This window comes from Ciconia boyciana, chromosome 9, assembly GCF_034638445.1.
Source record: "Ciconia boyciana chromosome 9, ASM3463844v1, whole genome shotgun sequence".
In the NCBI taxonomy this organism is placed as follows: domain Eukaryota; kingdom Metazoa; phylum Chordata; class Aves; order Ciconiiformes; family Ciconiidae; genus Ciconia; species Ciconia boyciana.
The window spans coordinates 39,127,365-39,151,790 of NC_132942.1; the positions used below are offsets into that span (position 1 = coordinate 39,127,365).

General features: G+C 38.3%; 1 protein-coding gene across 5 annotated transcripts in view; it reads right to left on the reverse strand.

The window, feature by feature from the left end:
* The window catches only part of ADAMTS18 (ADAM metallopeptidase with thrombospondin type 1 motif 18), an 80,118-nt gene that overhangs the window by 43,634 nt on the left and 12,058 nt on the right, over window positions 1–24,426 (reverse strand). For 2 of the 5 annotated variants that reach the window (XM_072873381.1, XM_072873382.1), the window contains exons 4-9: window positions 7,312–7,594; window positions 3,954–4,100; window positions 3,389–3,588; window positions 2,561–2,644; window positions 1,534–1,693; window positions 802–907 (exon numbers count right to left, since the gene is read on the reverse strand). In XM_072873381.1, coding sequence (XP_072729482.1) covers window positions 802–907; window positions 1,534–1,693; window positions 2,561–2,644; window positions 3,389–3,588; window positions 3,954–4,100; window positions 7,312–7,594 — 980 coding nt within the window. Of the gene's footprint in view, window positions 1–801; window positions 908–1,533; window positions 1,694–2,560; window positions 2,645–3,388; window positions 3,589–3,953; window positions 4,101–7,307; window positions 7,595–24,426 lie in introns of those variants that run through there. The other 3 variants (XM_072873384.1, XM_072873383.1, XM_072873385.1) reach the window with 3 other exon arrangements.

A 24,426-nucleotide genomic window follows, 5' to 3' on the forward strand; every position in this document is an offset into this window, starting at 1 on the left:
TTTGAGAGACAGCAGGTTCTTAGGATCTTAGAGACAGCAGTTTCTATTACCATAGAAATCAAATGGAAATCCAATGGATATAGATACAGAAAGGCAGAAACCATCACAAAGATTGTTTCTAGCCAAATCATGCACTGATAGGTAGAGAGAACAAAGAAGGATAGGTTGAATGGAATGAATGGCTCCTCTGGGAGGAGCACCAGGTCTTCTGGGAAAGGGACCTCTAAGAGACTCAGAGAGATCACTTCTCCACACTGTAAGCTGCAGTGTTCTTTCTCTTTTTGGAGCAACCACACTGATACTAGAAGCAATTTGTCTACCAGAACATGGTAGCAGTGTGGGAAGCTTGTAGATTAATATTGTCAGCTTTTACGATTTGTTCTGGTTATCACCTGGAATATATAAAATGTCAAAAAATAAAAATAAAAGGAAAGCACCCTGGGCAGCTGATTCACCATTTCATGGTAAAGGAAACACCTCTGAGTGAAGAGTCTTGACTCTGTTTGGCCTAAAACTGCCTATAGCTTCCCATCAAATTAGAAACAGTTGTGAGGTACCTGTATCAGAATAAGGTCTCTCCACCTATGGCAGCAAAATTGATCAAAATCCGACAGTGGTTATTTTTATGATTGTTGAAGAGATTATATTTAATAAGGCCAATGCATTAACTGGATGCTCTATATAATCTAATAATTATATAGCTCTCTGTAAATGATCCATATTTAACTGATTTATATTAACTGGTGCTATGTTTCCATTCACTTATTTATAGAAGGAGCATGTAAGACTCATGAAACTTACTTGTGTCCAGATTCATGGGCAATTGTAAAAGCCAGTCCAAGGCCTGTATCTTCATTAATGGTGCAACTACGATATTTGCTGCACATGCCACTGATAGGTGCAAATCCTGAAGGAAGGAAGCAGTAGAATAGCTTGTTCCTCTACAGAATTCCAAATACATATATCATCTGCAATGGTCCTAATAAGCCAGTCTATTGTGGTGCATGAAGATGGTTGTCTACTTCATTAGGTTTATCATGAAAGAATTACAGCAGACTTTTATTTGACAATGAAGGGACTCCTGTATAAGAGGTATAATTCAAACCTAACCTCCCAAAATACACTTTACTTGTAAAGATTATTCCTTCCCCGCCTCGTGCCTTTACTGCTCCCAAATTAGGGAGGAATCCCATTCAAAAAGGGCAAGTAGTAACAAAACCAAAAAAAATTATCAGAGTGGCTCAGAAATATTCTCAAAATCAAAAATATTCCTTGAACAGGTGACAATTTGAAAGGATGTCTTCAGAGAGCTTATTTTGCCATTTTTTCTGCGGCAATGAAACCAGTAATACTCTTTTTCTTCTAGGTACGTCAGAGACAAATATGTAAATATAATACTGTTGTTTCCTCTTCAAGAAGGCTAACATTGTGTGCAAAAATGGACTTTTTTATTTTAAAACATTTCAGTCTCTATCAATCAAGATGCTGCTGTTGACACCCACAAGTTTCTCAGAATGTGTTTTCATATCATACCTAAAGTATCACAGGGCTCATTTTTCCAAGAGCAGATATCAAAACCTGTAAGCAAGATGGCATGGTCATGGCGCTTTCCATTCTTCCCGACCAGAGCAGATTGCCATTGACAAAAGCTGTTCAGTGACTGGTCTGCATGGTGGTTAATCAGTAATCCACCCTGTAGATATTTCACAGACACAGAAATAAAATGCTTCCATCAGTACTTGAGAAAGGTAATTGAAAGAATAAGAGTTGGTTAGGGAAAAGGGAATTATTTTTTCATATTTGTTCTACATAAACTTATGTATTCCCATGTTAACTGTCTGTGATGAGCGATTCAGCTGATGAGTTAATCTATTGCAATTGTAAAATAAAACTGCATCTCTCCCCAGACACACAGATATTTTCAAAGTCAGTGGTTGGAATTACAGTGTACAAATATATTTGGTTCCTGATAAAGCTGAACACCAAACCATTTTCAACCTTGTGATTAAAATGTTTGGAGATTTCTGTGGAGGAAAAGTATTATCCAAGTAGATCAACCCATCACAAATTTCTTTTCATCAAAAGAGATTTTGTCTTCTTTTGTCTCAGCACCCTTGACAAAAGAATTGGCTCCACTCCCACCTTTTGTTACATGCTATCTTCAGTTTGGGACTTTTCACTCCTTCCCCCTTCTGATCATCACATCTTGGAAAGCCCGGTTCAAAATCTTTTTATTTATTTAAATACTTCTTAAGTAGATTTCTCATTCCAGCCATTACTCTTCAAGAAAATGCTGGAAATTGTTAAGTTTTGTCTTACTGGAAGCATTTCAATGTTTCTAAAGAACATTTATATGAAATGAAGATTTTAGTATCAAAAACCGAGAAGCAGTAAAATGCAGAAAGTGTGATTTTGGAGGTTATTGTGATTTTAATCTTCTCATGATTTATGTCTTAAGAAACCTCTAATGAAAGTTCATGCACATAACATGGGAACACCCGCTGCTCCCTGTGAGCAGTAGCAAATTACGTATACCACACAAAATTCTGACACAACTTACAGGCTCTTGTTCCAAAAGAAGAAGGCTCACAACGATAATGTTTATATCACTTCCTATTGTTCCATCTTTAAACAGACTAGAGACCTGCAACAATTATTGAAAAGGAAATATCATCTACATGTATTTTTTTTTAATAGACTAAACATATGTATTGAGTTATTGCATTGGGCTTCAATTTTCAATACAAATTAATGGAGTTATATGCCTTGTAGGATTAATCCAAAAGAGCTTAACGCAGAAGAATTATGCCCCACACCACTACACTTATTCAAAAAACTTGAAAACCTTCTATTGATTGCAATGCGCCTTGTTCTGTCCTTGGTCTCCTGCATCAAGTGTAATCAAGTTCAAAGTTCAGGTTTTGTAGTACCAAACTACAAAGCAAAGCCACAAAGGAAAACATATTTCTAGTTCAATTATACTATCTTTCTCAAAATAAATTTGGGCTTTCTCAAATAAATTTTTGTTTCAAGGAGAGACATCAGCCAAAACATACTAAGGTTCATGATACTAAAAGAAATGAAAGTTTCAATTTCAGAGTACCCGCCTTTTTTGTACTACACAAGAAGTATTTTAAAATTTAATATTTTAAATATTTTCCAATTTAATTTTTTTTACCTTACAGTACTGTTGCCAGAGCTGTGATAATCTAGGGGTGTATTTTTCAAGAGCTTTTTAACATAAGTAATACATTAGATAAGGCTTGAAGAAAGGCTTGTGTAAGGTTCCCCTGCTCTTTTTGGTATCACTATTTGTCTAAGGAAAGATCCTACTCTGACATAACAATATTCCACAGGGAAAACATCCTTCAGTTACACCACATCGTACCATATTCATAACTGTTAAGATGTACGTTGTTACGTTTTCCTTGCCATGTTTCTCCAACATTTTTTTATCTGCCACAACAAGGGTTTCAACATTTAGACTTCCATTTTTCTGAATTTTAGCAGATGATCTTTTGAACCTTGCAGAAGTCCCATATTCATCTGAGCGAATGTATGTCTCTTCTGTGGGTGGCTTAGGTGCATCTAAAAGGAAATAAAGCTCAGCTTTGGAAAGGGTTCAGATCACCCATGAAGAGTTTCATCAGAAAATGAAGTATCACAGGTTTAGAGCCTTAGATTATTTTTACAGCATGTGATTTAATACTTATGGCTAAGTTCTTGTATATTTATTAAAAAAGACCTGATTCATTCCTGAGGGAAGGATGGCTACAGGGAGAGAAGGAAATGGGAGAACCACATTCGTATGCAATAAGCAGTTTAAAATAAGGAATTAATCTAATAAAATGGTAGCATCTGTGGCAAAAAATACACACAGAATTTTTAACAGAATATCTACATTTTTCCTTCCTTTTGATAACTTCCTGAGGTGTTTGGCATGTGCTACTTACATAGTAGTTGGTAAAAAACTCCTTTCCACAACAGATGTCCACCGTCAGTACAGAAAGCAGACACACACCACAAGTAAGATTCCTGCCAGCCTGCTATTGCGATTGACATTAGCCTTCTATGCGAATTTGCCACTGAGATTATTCCTGCTGGGAACATATTTATTTAGTATAGGGAAATGTCAGGCAACAGCAAGGAGGGCTTGAAAACAGGATATACACATCCAGCCCACACACCCCAATGCCAGGGTGCACTTCTTCCCTCTGTGCTTGTGTAGCATGGTCAATGGCATGGTTAGAGAATGGTCTCTACTCCATTTCTTCAGAGAGCCAGAAAATGTGAAAAGAAATCTATATCCTACATCCTATAATGCTCCTGTTATTCATAGCTTCTTTTGCATAAACCTACACTGCGTTTGCATCAAGAATTAACTCGAAGGCCACTTTAACATACTATTTGGATAACAATAGGAATTTTTTTGACACAGGATGTAACGGGACACAAGTGAGGGAGCCTCAGGTAATTAAAAAAATCCTGCCTGTGCCTCATCAGAAAGTTATTCCAATGACAGAGCTAAAACAGACGCTACTTCCTTCCATGCCAAACTGGGAAATCAATACCACAGAAAGCACAACAGTGGTCTGCTTTCAAGAACTAAGTCACTCTGAGATATATTTAACATTGCAAGTGACTGCGCTCGTAAGATTTTAAAATGTATCACTCATTATAAACAATTGTCCTTTACAAGCTCAAGAACTTTTCTGTTCTGGAAGCACATCAAAACATGAAGACATGCCTCACCCAAGAGTGATGCGTTTAGTTCAAGGCACATCAGTTTCCATCTACTATTTTGAAGGCAATACAACTTCAAGGCATTTGCCTCATAAATCCATGAGCAGTGGAGTTTTGCTCTTGAATTAACTTCACTGCTGCTAATAAAACCTAAGAAGCAGCAGTATTTCAGGCATGATTTACTAACTACAGTCCAGTCAATTCTCATGATCTAAAAACATTTAGATTGTGAAGAAGAGTTTGAAAGATGATTAACTGTCTTCTCTAGTGCTTACAAATTGCCAGCATATGAAATTTTAAAAGATGTTGAGTGGGACAAGCTACTTTTATGACACTAAAAGTGGCAGTGTGCTCTTCCCTCTTACTATTCAGCAAGCTTGGATTCATTCTTAGGTTAGGATGAACTAACCTTGACTAGGCAGTGCTAATAGCAAAGGACTGCCTTCGGTAAGACTGCATTCTTAATGTCTTTGTTCATTCAAGCTGAAATTTTCTATTCCAGGTGACCAGACTGGTTGCTGAAAATTTCAAACTGATAGGACTCCAGATCTCAGAAAAGGCCAGAAAAACAATGTATAAAAAAGAAAAAAAAAGAAGAAAGGAAGAAGAAGAAAAAAGCCCCAAGTACTCATAGAAGGAGTGTTGCTGTTACCAGAGTGATATGTTTTTCTTCTACATCCTATATTTGCCCCTACTCAATTAAACGATCACACATGATTTTATCTGTAGGACTGCATTCATTCAGTGAACACGAGATCGACTTGTTCTACAGATTAACCAAGGCTGGGTATGGAAATAGGTTGTTATTTTTTAGAACTCCTCCTTCCTTTCTCTCAGGAGGTTACAGGTATGTACTGCATGAAGTGAAAGACTGCAGGATGTGAAAAGAAAGAGTTTCATGGTTAAGGTAATTAAATGCAATCTTGCTTAATCAGATTCTAACAGTGCGTCTGACACCAAGTTCCTAAGCAATGATAGGTAAATCACTTATACTAAACTCATCACAGTTGGATGCTAATTGCATGTTCTTCATGTAACATAAACCCAGCTTCAATATGCAGCTAAGAACTCATAGTTGTAACTGAAATTATTGAATATACAGATACACATATACAATTACAGGAGCATATATTTTGATAAGTATTTTAAAGAAAAACTCAGTTTATCGATCTGGTACCCCGAAGCAATGGTTATTTTTGACCTCTCCTGTGTCTGTGAGTCCCATTTATAAGACAGGAATAATGATAGTATCTTCTCACATCCCAAGAGGTTATGAAAATACACTGTTCAAAATGCACTCATTTATTATAGGAATAAGCACCGTGTAAAAGCTCAAGAGGGCATGAATAATTCTGAATTTGGACAAGCAGTCACAGGGGGTTCAGTAAATAAGGCGCAAGACCACAGTGGACAATGCAAATAAAATAAAACACTGTAGAGCAGATGAGCTAACTTAGCACCATTACCCTCTGCTCTGAAGCAGGCAGCAGGAAAACCAGACAGGAGGGAAAGGGAGTATGTAATGACGTAGTTTTGAACTGCATAAGAATGCAAATGTTTACAGGTTGAATCATAGGCTTGTGCATCTGGCATTTGAGGTCTAGCTTTCAAATCCAGGGAGAAGTATTTCTGAAGAAGCAGTCAATTTTTAATAAGCAGTTTTCAGGCCTCAAATAGGCCTCAGTCTCAGACAGCCACCTTTTCCACTACCTCCTTCCTCATTCCTTCCCTTCTATTTGTTTTTCTCTTCCTTACACACCTTTTGGAAAAGAAACCTGCTCATTTTCTCAGAACTCTAGTTGGAAGTTGGAGGAATATAACTGGACTGAGACAATGCTTTCAATTCTGTGTGCAGTCCTGGAGACCCTCATTAAGAAACTCAGCTCAGAAGCAGCTCAACTTTCAAAAAGAATCAACTGAATGCTGTAAGTACAGATATAGGGTCCAAGGGGGCTCTAAAATGTTCTGCAATTTGAGGGCCTAATGAAGGACTCAGAAAAGACCTTGGCAGGATAATATATTCCAGTATGTTTTTAAAGAGGTGGCTCCAAAATCTTATTTAAACAATTTACATGGGAGGTTCTTTTTGAAAATCTCAGTTGCTGAAAATTTCATTATCAAATGGTGAGTTCTGAAAGACTTATTCTCTGTCCTCTCAGAAATTAATGATTTGGAAGACTTTTTCTCCATCTTCAAGCCTAATTAGTTATATATCCCCAAACTAACAGAGAGCAGTTCAGGGACTTGGCATCCATCACTGTGCAAAAGCAGCAATCTAAACCAGAATTGCTTAGTGAAAACTATGTCAATGTCAAAAAAATCAGGCAAGGGGTCTTTTAATCTAGGTAGAGAATAAGAAAACTAACCAGTGGTTCTGATGGCTTAATAAAACAGATGATGACATCAATTTAAAGGAATAATCAAGTTTCTCATATTTCATTTTAGAAATGTATACTTTAAAAATATTATGTCTCCATCACAAAGGTGACTATGAACCACACCTCAGAATCACCACACAGTCTCTAAGGGCCACTATCTCAAACAAGGAGAGAAAGTTTCCTTACATACATTTCTTGCGACGTCCACAAAAATGTTGCTTTTGAAACCTTCCATGGTGGTAACCATTCACTTGAGCATGATACTTGTGGGAAGTGTGAATTCTGTGATGACCAAAAGAAAAGTATTTGGGATTGGACTCTACTGTGTACCGGTGCACCTTCTCTTCTGCAGTTCGTTTATATAATACATGAGGATGGTGTCCAGCAGGTGATGTGTAGTTGTGCTCCTGTGCTAGCTGCTGAGGTAATGGAGATATAAGGAACTCGATCTTCCGTGTCCTTATCAAACCTGACTAAAAAAAGAAACACCACAAATTAGAGAAAAGACTGTCAAGGTTCACAGCTGGAACATGCTAGCTCTTAAAGTGATCTCCCTTCAAAGCCCAGACAGATTGAAATGTGCTCTTCTAAATTAGATTTACTCAAGATATATCTAGATAGTCTTCCCAATTAAAGTATGCATAGTTTCACTTTGGAAATGACCAGGTTTCACATTTGGTAACACACAAAACAAGAATGTTGTGGGACTGGCAGCGTAGCACCTTCACACAGTACCATGAATAATTTCATATGCAATATTAATCCATTCTTCACAGTATAGATTTGTTTGTATGTGTTTGTGTATAGGATATACAGTTTCACATAAAAAGAAAATGCTTTTGGAAAATGCAAGTTCTAATAAATGCATACATTAGTAAAACAAAATATTTGAATTAAGATACAGGTTTTTTTCAGAACAAGGTATTACCAGATGGGAATACCAGACTTATAGTTACTCTAAGTAGAAACGTAAGCACATTATGGTACAGCAGCACAAAGCTGAAGCATCTGAACATTTTAGTTCTATCATTCAGTAATCAGCTCCCCACAATTTAATCATGATAAAGGCAATTTAAAATTTATGCCCTCCTACAAGAGAAAACTGATCAGTGAAAGCAAGTATCTGATCGTTTTCCTTCTTGGATCCCTGAAAGACAGAAGTAAGTATGGGAAAACTACACTGTATTTTTCACATAGTATCTGTGCATAAAACTGCACATGTGATGAAGTGTTTCCAGGATCAGGGCCAGGGAAATGTGGGTGGCACTGAGGAAGTATTTCCATGCAGCTCATTAATCAGTTATGATTTTATTTCATTTCTTGGTTTTGTAAAACATGTTGTAATAAACACTCCTTTTTACCAAGTCAAAAACCAAGAAGAAGTTTCATCAGGTAATTCTATTACATTATATACGTAATACTAGATACAGATTTTTGTTTTGGATCAGCGAGGCTCCATCATGTGCCAACACCCTCCTGCCAAAATTGACATCCCACGAGGACTACATATCTCTTATGCTTCAGAAAACTATGTGCAGACAAACAAATGTCAATTGCAAACCATCTTGCCTGACATCTTAAGTCCTCCCAGATCATGATTCCACCTCCTACCTCAAAAAGTATTCTTTGAAAATGCACATATGAGACATGTATCACCTATTCCCTTCTGAAATGGATGCTTTTCTTTAGCCTAACCTCCTGGGACCAGAATGCCAAGGGTATCAGAAGGAGAGCAGCTTGAATGCCTAACGTAAGCATTGTATTTCTTCAGGATTTGTGGAATTTTCTGCACTTTCAGAACTGTTTCCCACGAGGAAAACTCAACAGAAAATGAAAAGCAAGTGAAAATGGAAAGTTACATATGAAATCTTCACAGCTTTAACTATTTACTAAGCTAATGCTAAAATTGACTTTAAGTCTATTCCAGCTGAAAAGATTTATCAGAGATATACAGGTCCTCAACAGTCTATAGTCATACATTATGGCCTTTTCATGGAAATTCACTTCTGTCTTTCCAAATCAAAGGTATCTCCACAGTACTCCCTGATATAAGCATCTTTCATGGGGGCCTAATAATAGCACTCATAAAATCATACTGTGATCTTAATTTTGACAATAGAAGAGATTCCATATTATGAACTGGGAGGGTCTAATTGCCTCCTGAAAAATAATATTAAAACAAACATAGATGATATTCAGATTAACAATTTGCCCCCTCTCCTTTCTTCAGCATGAATTCATAATTACGTATCTCAGCCTACATCTACTTAACATTCTAAATGAAGGTTAAAATTGCCTCTGTCAATAAGAGACAGGCTTTAAATAATTGACAAGAATTTAACTTGCCTGCTCACTGCAATAAGTTGGCATATTGCAAATGTCAGATCACATTTGGTCATGACAAAGTACTTTCCTGTAGGGAAGAAGACTAATATTTTAATCCTTATGATGTGTGTCATCACACAATTTAAAAGTGGTTTTGAGAGGCAATCTTTATCTACTAGAGTGCACTGATAACTGGGCACTGCTAAATGATTTTTTTTCAGCTGGAAAACAGAAATTTAGTGAATCTGGTTTTTATTTCCCCATTTTAAAGGTTTCCACATCTGAAATTATTCCTGTAGGATTCATTTTGTAAATGATTCAAACCATATGGAACAAAGGGGTTTCTACATTTTCCTGTAAGAAACTGTCCCTGATGTACCAAGTTTCAGCCCCAAATGTAATTTCTATATTTAACATTATAATGGTAGATTGAGAATTTGGGGGGGGGGAGTGAACTGAATTCTGGGTCCTGTACTGTATGTATATTGCTGCACCTTTACATAGGCTGTAGCTGACTGAGTGCCTTACAAATGTATTCACTTTTTTTCTGGAAGAAATGACCCTAAATCTCCAATAAGACTTCTTTCCTTTGGGTTTTACATCAGACACATCCTCCAAATTGAAAAATGTTGTGTGAATGAAAGATGGCTTCTTTTTTGATAAAATCTAGTTTTATGAAGTTGTCAAGAAGAAAAGGGAAGTGCCATAGAGCAGTCTGGACACTCATTCAATCACAGACCACTTTCCATTTCTTCCAGGTATGGGATGGTTTCAAGGATTCATATTAAAATAATCTCTTTGGTAATTCCAAAGTAATGCTGAGAATGCTGACCTGGCTTCTGACAGAGATGCAGTCCTCTGGATCGCTGCAAAGGGCGCAATTGGGCAATAACTGCCAGATACTTTTCTTGCGGGTTCTTGAATTTTAGCCTTAGGTAAAGCAAAGTGGCCTATGGCTATGGTCACGTTGCCTGGAAAATATGCCAACTGAGAAATGCCAGAGCACAGAGGCAGGATACTAGCACAGAATCATCTTTTCTAACGTTACATGGCCAAGGAATTCCAGTTTCTTGAAGGCCAGATTTTGGCTAGTCTGTACTCCTGGGCAGCATAAGTGTTAAAGTGTTTCTGGGAATTTTTTCTACAAATACATGAAACATCTCTCTAATTGTGAGTTAGATGCAATATGTTTATCCAGCTCAAATACTTCAGTAGATGAACAAATACTGTCAAAACTGTCCTGGAAATTTATGCATTAGGTTTCCCATTGCCAGCATAGCTTTAAGTATACATGTGATTTTCCTTGAATCAGAACTCAATGCTATCTTTCCATTAACTTTGATGGGTTTGGGACCCAACAAGGAGAGGGTCAGATAGGTGAAAACTCCATTTTTATTTCAGATTCTCTGCAATTACAACACCATGAGAGGAAGCAGGATGACAAAATCTAACATTCTTACTAAGTCTAGACAACACAGCATGAAAAAGACCAGGGACTCCTGTCTATTCCCTCTCTCCCCCACTGTGGCTATCACTAATAATAGCAGTAATTGTGAGAAAATGGTGGGAAGAAAAACCCAAGAGAGTGCTCAGTTGGAATTTGCTGTTCTCTTGTTCTTCCCTCACAAAACATATTTGCTATCCTTCTGTAAGGGATATTCCATGTCATTGGAAAGTAAACGGAAAGACATACGTTGATCTGTGTGGTTAGCAAATAATTCTGAATCAGTAAATTAGAGGAACTTGCAGTTTGTTTGCAGAAAAGTCGAGAAGAGATGAGAAGGCAACATTCCTCCCACTTATTATTTCTTATGAAATGTTTGCTTAGCTCTGGGCTAAAGGAATTTTCAGATCCAATACGTCTTTGTGAAATTCCTCAGTATCAGGGTGTTATCACCAAGGTAAGGCACTTGCTCTGTTTTCTTGGTGTGTTTCAAAAGGAAGAAGAATCTCAAAATGAAATTTGGACAAGGGAAATGATAATAAAATATCTGCTTCAAGATTTTTTTTAATTGAAGTCAGATTATAAACTGAAAAATAAGGAGAATTTTTTAAGCCACTGAAAGTTCATCTTAGCTATACAAAACCAGGTAAATCTTCCACTGTTTTTAGACCCACATGGAACGGTTTTGAGAGTCACACGCTAACATAGCTGTTTCTAACAGGTCTCATTGGCCTTTTACTGGAACAGCACAAAGGCTGCTCCCATTTGTCTCCCCCTGTGTTCTTAGACTCTGAGTGAAGCCTTTGGCAGCTTACCAGCCTGTAAACCTAATTCATTTTGAGGTTTCAGCATCTCCAAAAAACAGACCCTTCATAAAAAACACAGCAGTGACAGTGAGTGAAGGATTTTCAGAATTTATATTTCTTGCCTATAATTTAACAAAGCTAAGTTCTGAGATAGTAGACAAACCCTTGCTCTAAACTGGAAGAGCCTCATGGTTGTGGGTTCTCTGTTTGCATACAAGGCATTTTCATTACATGCTAATTAAATTAAAGGCAACAGCTTGGCCATATGCATATTAAAGTTACAGGAGTTTCATAAACCAGATGCAAATAATGAGGTAAGAAGCATAATGAAATGAAACTGAGAATTAAAACATACGAATAAATGAACTGCAATGTCTCTGCTAAACATAACTGCTTAATACTGACTGATGCAAAGTTAAATTACAGTTTGTACGAAGACAGGAGTTATCTCAACTAAAGTGCTAAAAAGCTTGCATGTATTGTCTAAGGAAAACTACTTATATCCAGAATGCTATATTCAGTGTTATGAGCATTTATATAAAATTAGGTGTTAAAAAACCACTGTGTCTAAACTGAGAGCAGCTAAAAAAATGGCTGAAGAAATCAGTGAAGTCTATACCATTAGATGGGTGTGCATGTACTCAAGATGAGAAATCTCTCAAAAGGAAGAGTTAAATGTAGTTTCACACCCATTAAAATAGTTCAAAATATTCATGCAAAGTTTTAAAAGACTTGACAAAAGGCCAACTGAAATTGGCATAAAAGTTTCCACAGACTTCAGTGGACATTGATCCAAGACTTCTGTTGTGTTATTTCCCAACTGTCCAGCTCCTAAAAACCACAAATCATTGATTCAAACACATCTTAACAAGAGTTACAGCACGTAAAGTACAGAGACATAAAGTACAGTTTTTAGTTCTACTTAAAACAAATAAAAATGTAAATTAAGAACTTCCTTGAAATAAAAAGAATGAGAAGAACAGATGACCTAAGAACTATGGTTGCTGGTTATTTAAAATTATCTGAGGTCAAAGACACCTATATATCTAGTATTCACATCACAATGTTGTTGGGACCATCTCATATCACAGCATATTGGAGTCTTTTCTCATTCACTTTGCAGTGAAAACTCATGAAATTATCTTAGCTACAGTTCATTTTAATCAAAGTCAAACTCTTGTTTTCTGCTCTGATGTGCTGCTAAGTCTCTGGCACTTTGGCACCACAAAGGAAACACAAAAGACCTATCTCTGCCACCAAAGAATTCCCTTACTGAAGGAGAGACTACCCTACCTAGCTCAGATGTCCCACCTGTGAGTTTTGTCTGCCAGACTGTTTCCCACACTGAAATAATGAGCATCTGAGAAGCAGAAAGAGGGTACGATGGAGGTCCAGAAAACATGAAGCTATTCACACAACTTAGAGCTGCCTGACAACAGCCAGAAGGACCTTTGGGCCCACACTGGCCTCTAGAATTGGGCAGATGTCAGTTTTCAAATATCAACACACTACATCGTGTGCTCGAAGAAGGGAGAGGTCTCTCCATAACTCCTGTACCTCTGCTCAGATTCCACCACTGACTGATGGGGAGATGAGGCCTTTCCCTCAGGTTTTATAAGCGGATAATGGTAGTCCCTTCACGAAGTATAGAAATGATCTTCACATTTGTGATCAGCCCTCCATTCACTCTGCACATGCTCCAAGGCAGCTGGTGGCAAGCCAGCTCAAACTAGAAGCAATGTAGCTGCTAAGAGACCAGGTTATTAGCTCAAGCACAGCATAACATTCATGTGTCTGCATGGCATTCTGTAACATCTAGTTCATGGCAAGCAGCTTGGAGAACAGTGACAGTGATTTCAGATCCGTTTCAAATGCATACTCAGAGAAACCCATGTGGAGATGGCAGTCCCCTGTGCATATACCAGCACAGGGGTATATGCCTGATACAAAATCCTGTCAAGACAGTGCGAAAAGTGACAGCTGTTTAGAATGGGGTTTGGGTCAAGCCTTGAGAACGGGAGAAAACTATATGCCAAGGAATCCCAGGAAGAATAAAGTCCTGTTAAGTTTGCAAACATTCATCTTATGGATTCCTCTTTCCTCCAAAGCAAGCATATTCAACCAATACTAGTACAAGGCTGTTCAAAGCAATCCTGCATCATGTAAGCAGTCTAAATAAATTATCGTTTCTCTGGAGAATGTGTAATAAAGTAGACTCACCTCTTGGGATGGGTTAAGTTGGTAGTCTGAAAAATACGCGAGACTACACCCTTAATACAGTCATAAGCAAAACTATGTCCAAGAATTATAGCCAGCAGTATAGTACAGCCTGACCTGGAATTGTAGATACCCGATATCACTAACTGAGTTTTTGAGAGATGGGTTATTGAGCACCTCTCAGGTTAAGGTCAAAATGTCAATGCTCTGGAAAATATAATCAAAATGAGCAAATTAAGATGTGAAATGACAAGCAACATATCTGGCAAAGCAGAAAGGAGGAGCCGAATTGCAGAAAGCGTTGCTGAGGTGAAAGATATCTTTACCTTCAGGAGGCATCACAAGCAAACAGCCAAACCAATGGCAGTAAATCATGGTAATTAAAGAAGTTCATTCCTTCTCTGCTATGACCTACAGCCCCTTTTCTGGGTGGTAACCGCAAAGGGGACAGCAGCAGCTGACAGAGCTGAGGCGTATTTTCCCTTCATATGCTGTTTCTGTCCCCCTCAGAAGGGCACTTCGCACAGATGCGCCCATGTTACTGAAGCACTGGGTAAATTAAACAAGCTTCTGAGACACAGTGACAGGGACATGATCCATGATTCTCCAACAAAAAGTGAAAAGTCTGGACCCTAAATCCATACACAAGTTGTTAAACAAATGACTTTTAAAGAGTGTTAAGCACCCAGGAGCTCCCATTGAGCTGAATATTGTCTCTGCAAGCATTTCCAGAGTGCGTTTATACCAATTTGGGAAAGAAAATGTTCTGGGAAACTAGTGAGAATGGACTCTCATGAGGTTTCCAATAATACACATGTATTATTGAAGTCAGAAATCCCACGAGTAAAACTCAGAGCATGTTCATTTTTGATCCTATCCCAAACCAGGCAGCACAAAGGCATGTGAACACACTAAATGAAAGAGAGGATTTAAGTTAACTAAACTTTTCCCTAGCTTTTATGTTTGCCAAACAAATTCACCCATCCTTCAGAAAAGTATCAAGTCTGTACATGGGCAGTTACTGACAACTACCCCAGAGTCAGGGAAGTACAAATGTAATGTTTTATTGGACTAGGTCCTTGGCTGATGAGAATAACCTCAGCAGACCTTTACTGATTTTCACCAGATTGGAATATCTGGCTCTGTACCACAGCAAATGTTTAGGTTAAGTTAATGACCTTTATACACACTAAAATATTTTTATTGTGAAAGAAGCATTAGAATCACTGGTTGCCTGTTCTGACTTGAGAATTGTGCAGCAGATCACATTTTCCTTTAGATTCTGACTCACAAAATAAGTCAATTTATTCTGTTTTCTAACATAATATAGATTTCTTGCAAATGTAAAATGTTAAGAGTTCTTAACAATATAGCATTTTATTATCTGAGGATCTACCAGAAGGAGAGTACGATGTTTAAATTGCCAGTCTCAGTTAGTCATGAAAGACTACTTTGTTTGGTTGCTCAAAAGAAGTGCTATGCAGAACATTCAGCAATTATTAAAACAAGGTAACAAAATTGCATGTCTTTAATTATTCCTATATGAACAAAGACAGTGTTATCTCTGAATAGCGCCTTTGTATTTCTGCAGTTGACTGAACTTGTTTAAAACATCTTCATGCAATCCTCTGTCAACATATGGCAAATAAGGAAATATTCTTATTTGTTCCTCCACTTAAGGTAATTGAACCAGTCACATTGGTATTTAAATGTATTAAATTGGTATTTATTGCAGGGTAATGAGATATTCTATAACTAACACAAATTTGATTGCTTTGCCACAGATTAAATTCTTGCTTGTCAGTACGTGAGCTCCCTCATTTCTCATGGTTTTTTGTTTGTTTTTTTTTTAAAAACAGAAGTAGGCATGATAAATGAACAGAAGAAAAATACTAATGTAAACTACAGCATTATGACACTAACTATACACTAATAATATTTAAGTTAAGTGCCAAAGGTTTACCAAGTTGCACTCAAGATCACTTCATTAATGATTCTATCAGTATGGCTCTTTGGCTTGCTATAATAGCTCTGGAAAGCAATTAGCTAAAGCCAACAGCTCAAATTCAGGCTTTGTAGCTGTACAAGCACATGGGTATGGCTGTTTAAGCAAATTCCTGCAACAGTAAGATAAAATCTAGATATTTTATTAGTTATGACAGTTCAGAAATCTATCACAAAGCAAACAGGAAACAGCAGGATTGTTTTATGAATGCATTTATGCTTCCCTTTTCCTAAAAAGAGCCCACTATTTGTCATGTGCTGTCTTACAGTTGATTAGTTACTTATGGTACATCAAGAATAACAGAACAACTGACTTCAGAAGGTAGTTTAGTTAGTCCCCTAATCTAGCATCCCATGTAACTGAGTGCACAGTTTAAGAGAATCCTTAAAGTGTGAAAGGAGGTTTACCTTTTGGAATTTTTGAAGCGTAGAAAATGCAGCCCTCCCTGTCCTCTCATTCTGTGTAACAGCACGAAATAAAAGCACCATTTATGCTCCTCTTAAATCTCTGAAATGTGACTTCAAGATGCCTAGATCTTTAACAGGCCTTTGGACAGGGCAGAATTTCACCCTAAGGATGGTTTGCTATGAATTATTCATGCTGCTCGAAGGATTAGGTGCAATGAAAATGTTCTGGCAAGATTCTCCTCCTCCTTTGTGTACAGCTAATCGATTTTATGTGGATGGAATTCAGATGTACTAATATTCTAGGGAAACTGCATGCTTTCTTAATGAATCTTCTGCTCCTATAGTTGTGATAAAGGCAAAAACAATAAGATTAGGGCACAGGGACACAGAAAATGAACAGCTTAAAAAAAGAACTGATGATAGATAACTAAAATCAGTACTTGGAAATTCTTTTCTGTAGGTACTTTGCATTAACAGATGCTTGCTTGAGTGTTTCCGATCAGGAACATTCCTCCCTATCAGACATGCAACTCCAAACATTCAAAGTCATGAATCAGGCCTTGCAGGAAACAACACTATAAATTATGAGATTTTTTAAAAATAATGCCGAAGGGCTTTGGTGTTTTATTTTCTTTCTGATTTCTTGAAGCATTTGCAACTGAGTTTTTAAGAGTTTTTTTTACCCTTTATGATCATGTGTACTAGAATCAAACTTGGGGGTTTTTTAGTGAAAACACAGCTTTTCCTGTAATGATGGGACTTTTCTGAAAGCTGGACCTTTCAGAATAACATTTCATATCATGAGTGAGAGTGGCAGACAAGCCTGAAAGATTCCCTCTCCCTTACAAGATACCCTGTTGAAGTTGCAGCCAGTAGAGAGAGACACTTACCCAATACACTTAGACACCACATAGGGCTAGCTGATGGTAGACCCTTCACGCTGTTCAGAGGTCTTGGCTTCAGAGTGACTTACACTGACTGCATCAAAGCCCCAAAGCAAATGCTCTAGACATTGGCGGTTCACTACCCATACCCACTTTTCCCCAGCAAAGATCCTCCAGATAAAAGCTTCAGCCTGGCAGAGCTGATGCAAATGAATTTGAGGGGGCAGAAGATCTGAGCCTGTCTGACCTGAGATAATTTGCATTCAAACAAAATAAATTCAGCTCAATTCCCATAGCAATTTTACTTTGCTATGAATAGCTTAGGCAGCTCCAATAACGAGGAGCTCGGGTTACATCTGATTGCCAGCTGTACTGCTTACTAAGAAGTTAGGTCAGTGGTTCCCAACCTTTTAATTTTCCTTGTTGGAGTATACATTGCTATGGATTAGTTACATGAGAGAGTGGTCACAAGGAACTCTGCAGGGAGCAAAGTATCAGCTTTGCTGATATTCCACATACACAGACATATACATATGTTGAAATGTCTATGTGGGAAGGAGAAAGGGAGGGGAACAAAAGAGCTTAGGCCATTAAGGGAATGGAAAACAAGAAGCAAAGATGGCTCAAGAGTGAGAATGTCAGGCTGGCGCCTGGGTTATCTGGATTAAACTCCCAGTTCTTCAGCAATTCAGCTTCTCTGTTCCTTATTTCTCAGTTTTATAGGCAGGGTTTTGTAATCAACCCAGTAAATGCTCAAGAGAGACTTGTGAAGGCTCACATTTGACCCCAGCTGGGTTTTTCTATTAAAATGCCTCCATCTCCCTCACTACAAGCTGCAGCCCCAGCCTTCAGGATGTCACTCAGTAGCTTGAGCCATCATCCAGTGACCGGTTGCGTTAAGCACAGAAGGTCACAGCATAGCTAGGTATGTGCCACCAAGCAGGGCTCTGTGCTGGCAAGTGCCCTGTTCAAAGACACATTCCTCAAACATGGCTCTGCCCATGATCTGTCCCTCGTCACATCGCTGGATGGGCTTCTGCCATGTGACCCCACTCACAGGAACAATAATGCTGCATGGTAAGTGACCCAGAAATATGCAGTCACATTCAGGGGAGTCTGAGAAGGTTGATAGGTTTGCTCGTAACTAGGAATTCCCTTGCTATAATGCTTTCTACTTTACATATGCCTACAGAGACAGTGTGATTACTGAGCATCACTGTGAAAGGAGGAGCAGGAAAGACTAAATTTCATTTTCCCTTCTTTTGCTGTAATCACCTCTCTGAAACAGGACAGCAGCCTAGATGTGTGTGAATCACATTTTTTTCCAAGAAATGGCGAATCAGTAAAACCTTGAGTGCAATTCATACTATTAAACCTGAAATACAGGGCAGCAGCATCCCAAAGATCCACTGACTTAAAATAAGACCTCACCATTTTCTCAGTTTTTCACAACATTAAGAAACCTGTACAATGGCAACTCCATGTAACATTTAGATAGCCATACAAACATCCTTAGCATCCAGATCTTAGTTTACAATAGGCATTTGAATAAGAAGTGAGTTATTTGCTAAGATAAATGTAGTAACTTACAAATATATTCCATATCATGACAAAGCCTCATACTTGTAGGCACCATTTACAGCCATAAAACCTGCCTTCACAATATTCTATTGCCAAGTATACCATGGGTCCAAAGATTCTTTGTTTTCCTACTTGTGGCCAAATGCTACCAATCACTAATCCCTGTCCTGCTTCAAAACTAGCCTATGTTTCTCTTTTAAGGGAATGAAGCAGAAAGGTGAGCATGCTGTAACTGCTCTGCTGGTATAACTGTACTGAAATTAAAAGCAGGAAACCTGGGTGGATTTGTCCCAGACTAGAACATTTTTTAATACTATTATAAATGAAAGTGTGATTAGAAATAATTTTCAGTATGATTTTCTAACTACAGAAATCTCTGTAGTAGAAATAACTGTGATCACATGCAAAAACTGCCACAAAGAGGTCCTGGTTTGGTATGAAATAAAACATCATGCCATAACTGTCTTCTTAAAATGGAAACAGTAATACTACCTTGATATTTGTCTAGATTTCCAGCATGAAGTGAGGTAAATCCATTCTTCAACCCAATACATCAATTTACATCTCCTGACATCCTGTCTGCTGACAGGGTCAGAGTACAACATAGAAGTCTAAACCAGTATTTGGAGCGTTAACACAATAGTTCCGAGGTATTCAGATCCATGTTTGACTTGTGCTTACTGAATAGGCCTGCAGAACTAAACTGGTCATGAAAGGTTACACTGATTTTACCATAAGCAGACTTTACTATAAGCCTGTGGATTATGTGACTGTTTAGCAAGGATGAGTCTTAAGAAAAGTATGAAAGATGGTATGGGAGCATTTTACTTATGTCTTTTCATTGAGAAATCAGTTCTATTATGCACATCTGAGAATCAGAAATGAGAACAGAGGACAAAGAAGCAGCTGAGGAAAAGACATAAAGGTTTCCATTTCTACAGAGTCTCACCAAAACTGATCCAAGAAGGGAGGCCTTTGATTCCTGTGTCAGCAAGCACCATTTGCTATGATTTTCAAGCAAGGTAATAGCATGTCTTCATGAAAGCATTTGTAGAGTGTTTTCAGTGCACTACCTTACGTATTAGGATCTCAGAGTATAGCCTGTGGAGAACCAAAGATCTAAGTAACCCTGTGATGATCTCTCAGATCTCAGGAAATAGGAAAGATAAAGTGACAAAGGAAAGGTTGTGCCTGAAAGCAACTTCTTCTTCTTCTATGAGATATTCTTTATATTAAATTGGTCCAAGAAATCTCAAAATCTATTGCCACAGATATTGACACTATTTTAAACACTGTAGGCCTTCTTATTGAAATAAAAATGCATTAAATCAAGGGAGATACAATTATATGGAATTTGTTGACAGCTCAGCATGCTGCAAAGTTATAAAAGGATGGTAAAAAAAAATCAGCAGAAGATTTAGGAGGCAAAATTTCCTAAGCAGCCTGACCTTCTTTCTGCAATGAATCTACTGAACAGTAGGTTAAGCAAAGGTCAGGTTAAGCATAGGTTAAGAAAAAGCTCCAAGAAGAGGAATGTGCTGTAAGGGTCACAGAGGCTCTGGGACATCAAGGAAGTGTGTGAGAGTTACAGACACTTCAATCTCTTATGTAGTTCCTAGTCCCAGGGCCTGGATGTGCTCTCTGTTCCATCCTGACACCACTGGAACACAACACCTGAGTTCACACCATGCCACACCGCAGCCAGCGGCCACTCTCTGTGGACTACAGGCATAACTAGAGAGAAGTGCTGCACCACTTAGCTGCTGTTATATCTTGAGCCCTTACTTAGAAATCAGGATACACTTGGTGTGCTGAGAAGTGCTGCATGAGTCAAGTAAGTAGCGCGTCAAAGCACATCAACTCCCATAAACAAGAGATAATGTCTATTTTCATAGGCAAGAATTAGGAAGTGAACATGGAAAGTGAAAAATGTGGTCCTCCCATTCTGAGTCTCTCTGAAGCTCTGTATCGCTTGCACAGCCACTGATTTATCATTCTCAGATTCTAACTTCTCTGCTACAGCCTGTCCTCAAGCCCCTGTCCCTCACACTAGTGTATCCCTGACTTTTCTCCAAAATAATCTGGCTGTTCAGTGGCCACTAAAGCGGCACTGCCTGCCAAAAGACTACTGACATGAAAGCAGTCAAGCCCTATTTGTGCCTACACATTTTCCTACATAAGATTATATGTGCTTTGAGGAGTTAAAGTGCAATCCTGCCACTTCTCAGTGTGAATTTGTCCAGCTTAATATGTCATGACAAAAGATGTGACTGTTCATGCAATCCATCTGGATCATCAGTCATTTACTCCACCTTTTCTTCTTTCCAGGTGGTAACATAAACAGAGGAAAAGCCAGAAGGACCTCTTGTTGTGAAACATTTCCTCTCTTCACAGCATGTTACACTATACACTCCTCCCACAGCATAAAACCAGCAGTGTTAATGTGCTATGGAAGTAAATTAGTCACAAATAGCACCATGGGGAACTTAAATATTTTGAATGTATACCATATAATCAGGAAATGCCCACCCTCTTTATCTGTCAGGAACAAGGAAATTGAAAGCTTTGTAATTTTAAACTGCCCATCAGTTGCTATGAATCAATCAAACATTTTGCTGTGGAGAGCTAGCATGCACAAGAATGCTGGTAAGATAAGAGAGGGTTCAAACTACACTCCCCATCCTGTTGGAATAGTTTCAGCCCAAGATTCCACATTTGATCACCCCTGTCCTAGGCTCCTCTTTATAAACCTCCACTGAACTCCTCGAAAGGACTAGAACAGGACACGGAACTTTCATATTTTTTCAAATTATTTATACTATTACCAATTCTCACAAATTTCAGCAATCTAAAATAAATCTGATCTTTTTTCAACAGTAAATAAATGTTATAAGATAATTTACAGACTTATAGTGACTTATTCCTTTAACATATTTTAACAAATAATGATATGTCATGCAATACTGATATATATCCTCTACATTATCATTTTTTGCAATAACCCTACATCCATCCACTTACTACAAAAATCAGAGACAAATCACATCAACCTTCTCTTTAAAATTTAAGTTCCTTCCTGGAAGAAACACGAAGGTGTTGATTTAAATAATAATTGCTGTTTTGCTAGCACATAATATAGTTATTAAATGTCAGAAGAGAAAACAGCTGTAAAAAGCATTGCCTTGTGCAACTTCATGGAAATGCAGGTATATTAACATTTCACAGACAATGGACACTGAGTTGCACTATCCTTTGTAAAATCAAGATTAAAGGATTGGAACCAATTCAGTGCACTGGTATAGATATGTATGTATATATACATTTCTCTTCCTTTTTACTGGCAAGTAAAATGCAAAAAGTCGGGTCCAGAGGCCAAGCTGTCATTAAGGGCGTGTGGCATATCCATGAAGGTATTTTGGAGCACATGGGCACCATTCAGAGCAGGCTGATGGTGAGCAGAAAACATAGCCCCATGGGGAAATGTTCCATGTCTTCTGTTAAACCTAACACAGAAGTAGGGCTGTGGAGGTAGAGTGACCTTTGCTATGCACAAATGCTGGTTTGCAGAAGACAGACCTTCATTCTGGCTGAATAACATTTCCTTCTGGTTTGTTTCTCACATTAGAGCGTGTTCCTGACTTTCCCAAACTGTAATCTTTAAAATGATTAAATAAATCATGTGAACAGCCACAACAAAAAAAATATACTATTCACTCAGCCCTAAGCTATTTCCAACTAATTTAGTGTTGTGGTGCTATTCTGCGCACCAGAAAGCTAGTTTTCAAGAAATGCTTGGAAAATTACAACAAAAACAAACTTCTCATGGCACCATAACCCAAAAGCTGAGAAGCTGTAAATAGAACCGGTGCAATATTCATAGGCCAAGACCAAAGTCTGGCACATTTTTGATCCCAGCTTCCACTGTCTATGGTAATCTATCAGCTTCTCTTTCTGATTCGGCTTCTGGTCCAAATTGTCCTGTCATTGGTATTTCATCTGTCACACAGGCTGATGGAGAAAACAAGCCTTTGTCACCATACCATTAGCCTGATGTTCAGTGACACATGGCACCAACTGTATGCTGTTCTGTCATGGCTCCCTCCCATGTACCTGGGTTCATGCATGATCTTCATTAAGTGAGACCCACAGGATTCTCTGTGCCTCAGGCAGTTAAAATGACCACCCAGGACTCTCTGGCAGGCAGAGGAATCACAGGAATCAGAGGAATCAATTAACTATTTCTGCATGTTCTCTTCTCTGCAATTATTCGGCTCTCCTACCAAGAGCAGAAGATGAATGAGGTCTTGCCTCCTACAGGTGTTCCCAGGATGACAAGTGATAATATCCTTGCACATTTTTGTAGATCAAAAACTGTGAAGTCCATCTCCTGTCTAACAAGGGAAACAAGCCTGAAAAGCTATTTTCCTCTTTTACTCACAATGCCAGGCTTGACTTTATCAGGACTTGATTGGGATTAGGCCAAGTAACCTCTTTACATTTACTCCTGACTTCATATTTTTTGGTGGCCATTGTGCTTCCTTGACTCCTTCATTGTCATAATACTCTGGCAGCATAGCAGAATGAAAACAGTTGGCATTAGTACACTGAAACGTATCTGGCAGCTGCAGGCACCAGATGCCAAGCACTTCAGTGTGTTTTCTAGCAGCAGTAGAAGCGTCTGGTTCTCTGGGAAACTGCCTGAACTCCTGCCTCATTTCACTCCAAGTGTTCCATAAGAACAGCATAGGGTCAGTCTGCAGATGGGTTTCTTTGCCCTTCAAGTAGGCCATTTTCCTCCATCTCTCTTCTGATTCAGTGAAATCTGATTATACAGCACCACCTTGGATTATTTACAAGATGTGTTTTGGGGTCTGCCAGTAGAAAGGGACATTCTTTACTTTCTTGATGAGCCAGTGGTACTTCCCATTTGCAAAATGTCTTTCTAAACCAAATAGTAATTGTAGTAATGTTTCCCAAAGAAATGATGTGCCTCTTGACTCACGGGCCAAGATGATGTAGGGAGGAAGAAAAGAGAACGCTCCTGGTGCCATGTTCTGATCCAAAGCAGTCAGCATAAAACTGTTTACTCACTACAAGCTTTAGATGAAGCCCATAAACCAGCAAATACCTGTCAATGAGAGTGGAAGATATTGTGCTGCAGGAGTTAGTAGACATTAGCTGCTCACTTGTGTCTCAGCTGGGAAATTGTCCTTTTTCCACCCCTTTGCTCAAGCTTTTGCTGCTAGAGGCAGGATAACAATCTGGCCATCAGTACGTGATGTTGGGAGTGCAAAATATATCCATATGGCCTTCAGCATGACTTCTAGTATGAAGAGAAGCCAGCAAACAGAAAAAAAAAAAAAGGAGGCTGGAGATACTGTTGTGGTAGGGTGGTCTCTACAGTGATTTCACAGACATCTATTGCAAACAATGTAACGAGAACGGACTATAAGGAATGATCCTTTGTCAGAAAAAGTAGCAAAAAAGTGCAAAAGTGACAGAAGCATTTTTCTTGTCCATACTGTAACCATCACAGTGGGCTGCAAAAAATTAATCTCGGCCCTAGCCCAAGATCGGTGTTTTAATCTTTAATTTATACTTGCATCTACCAAAACAAATAGCATAACTGTCAAGTG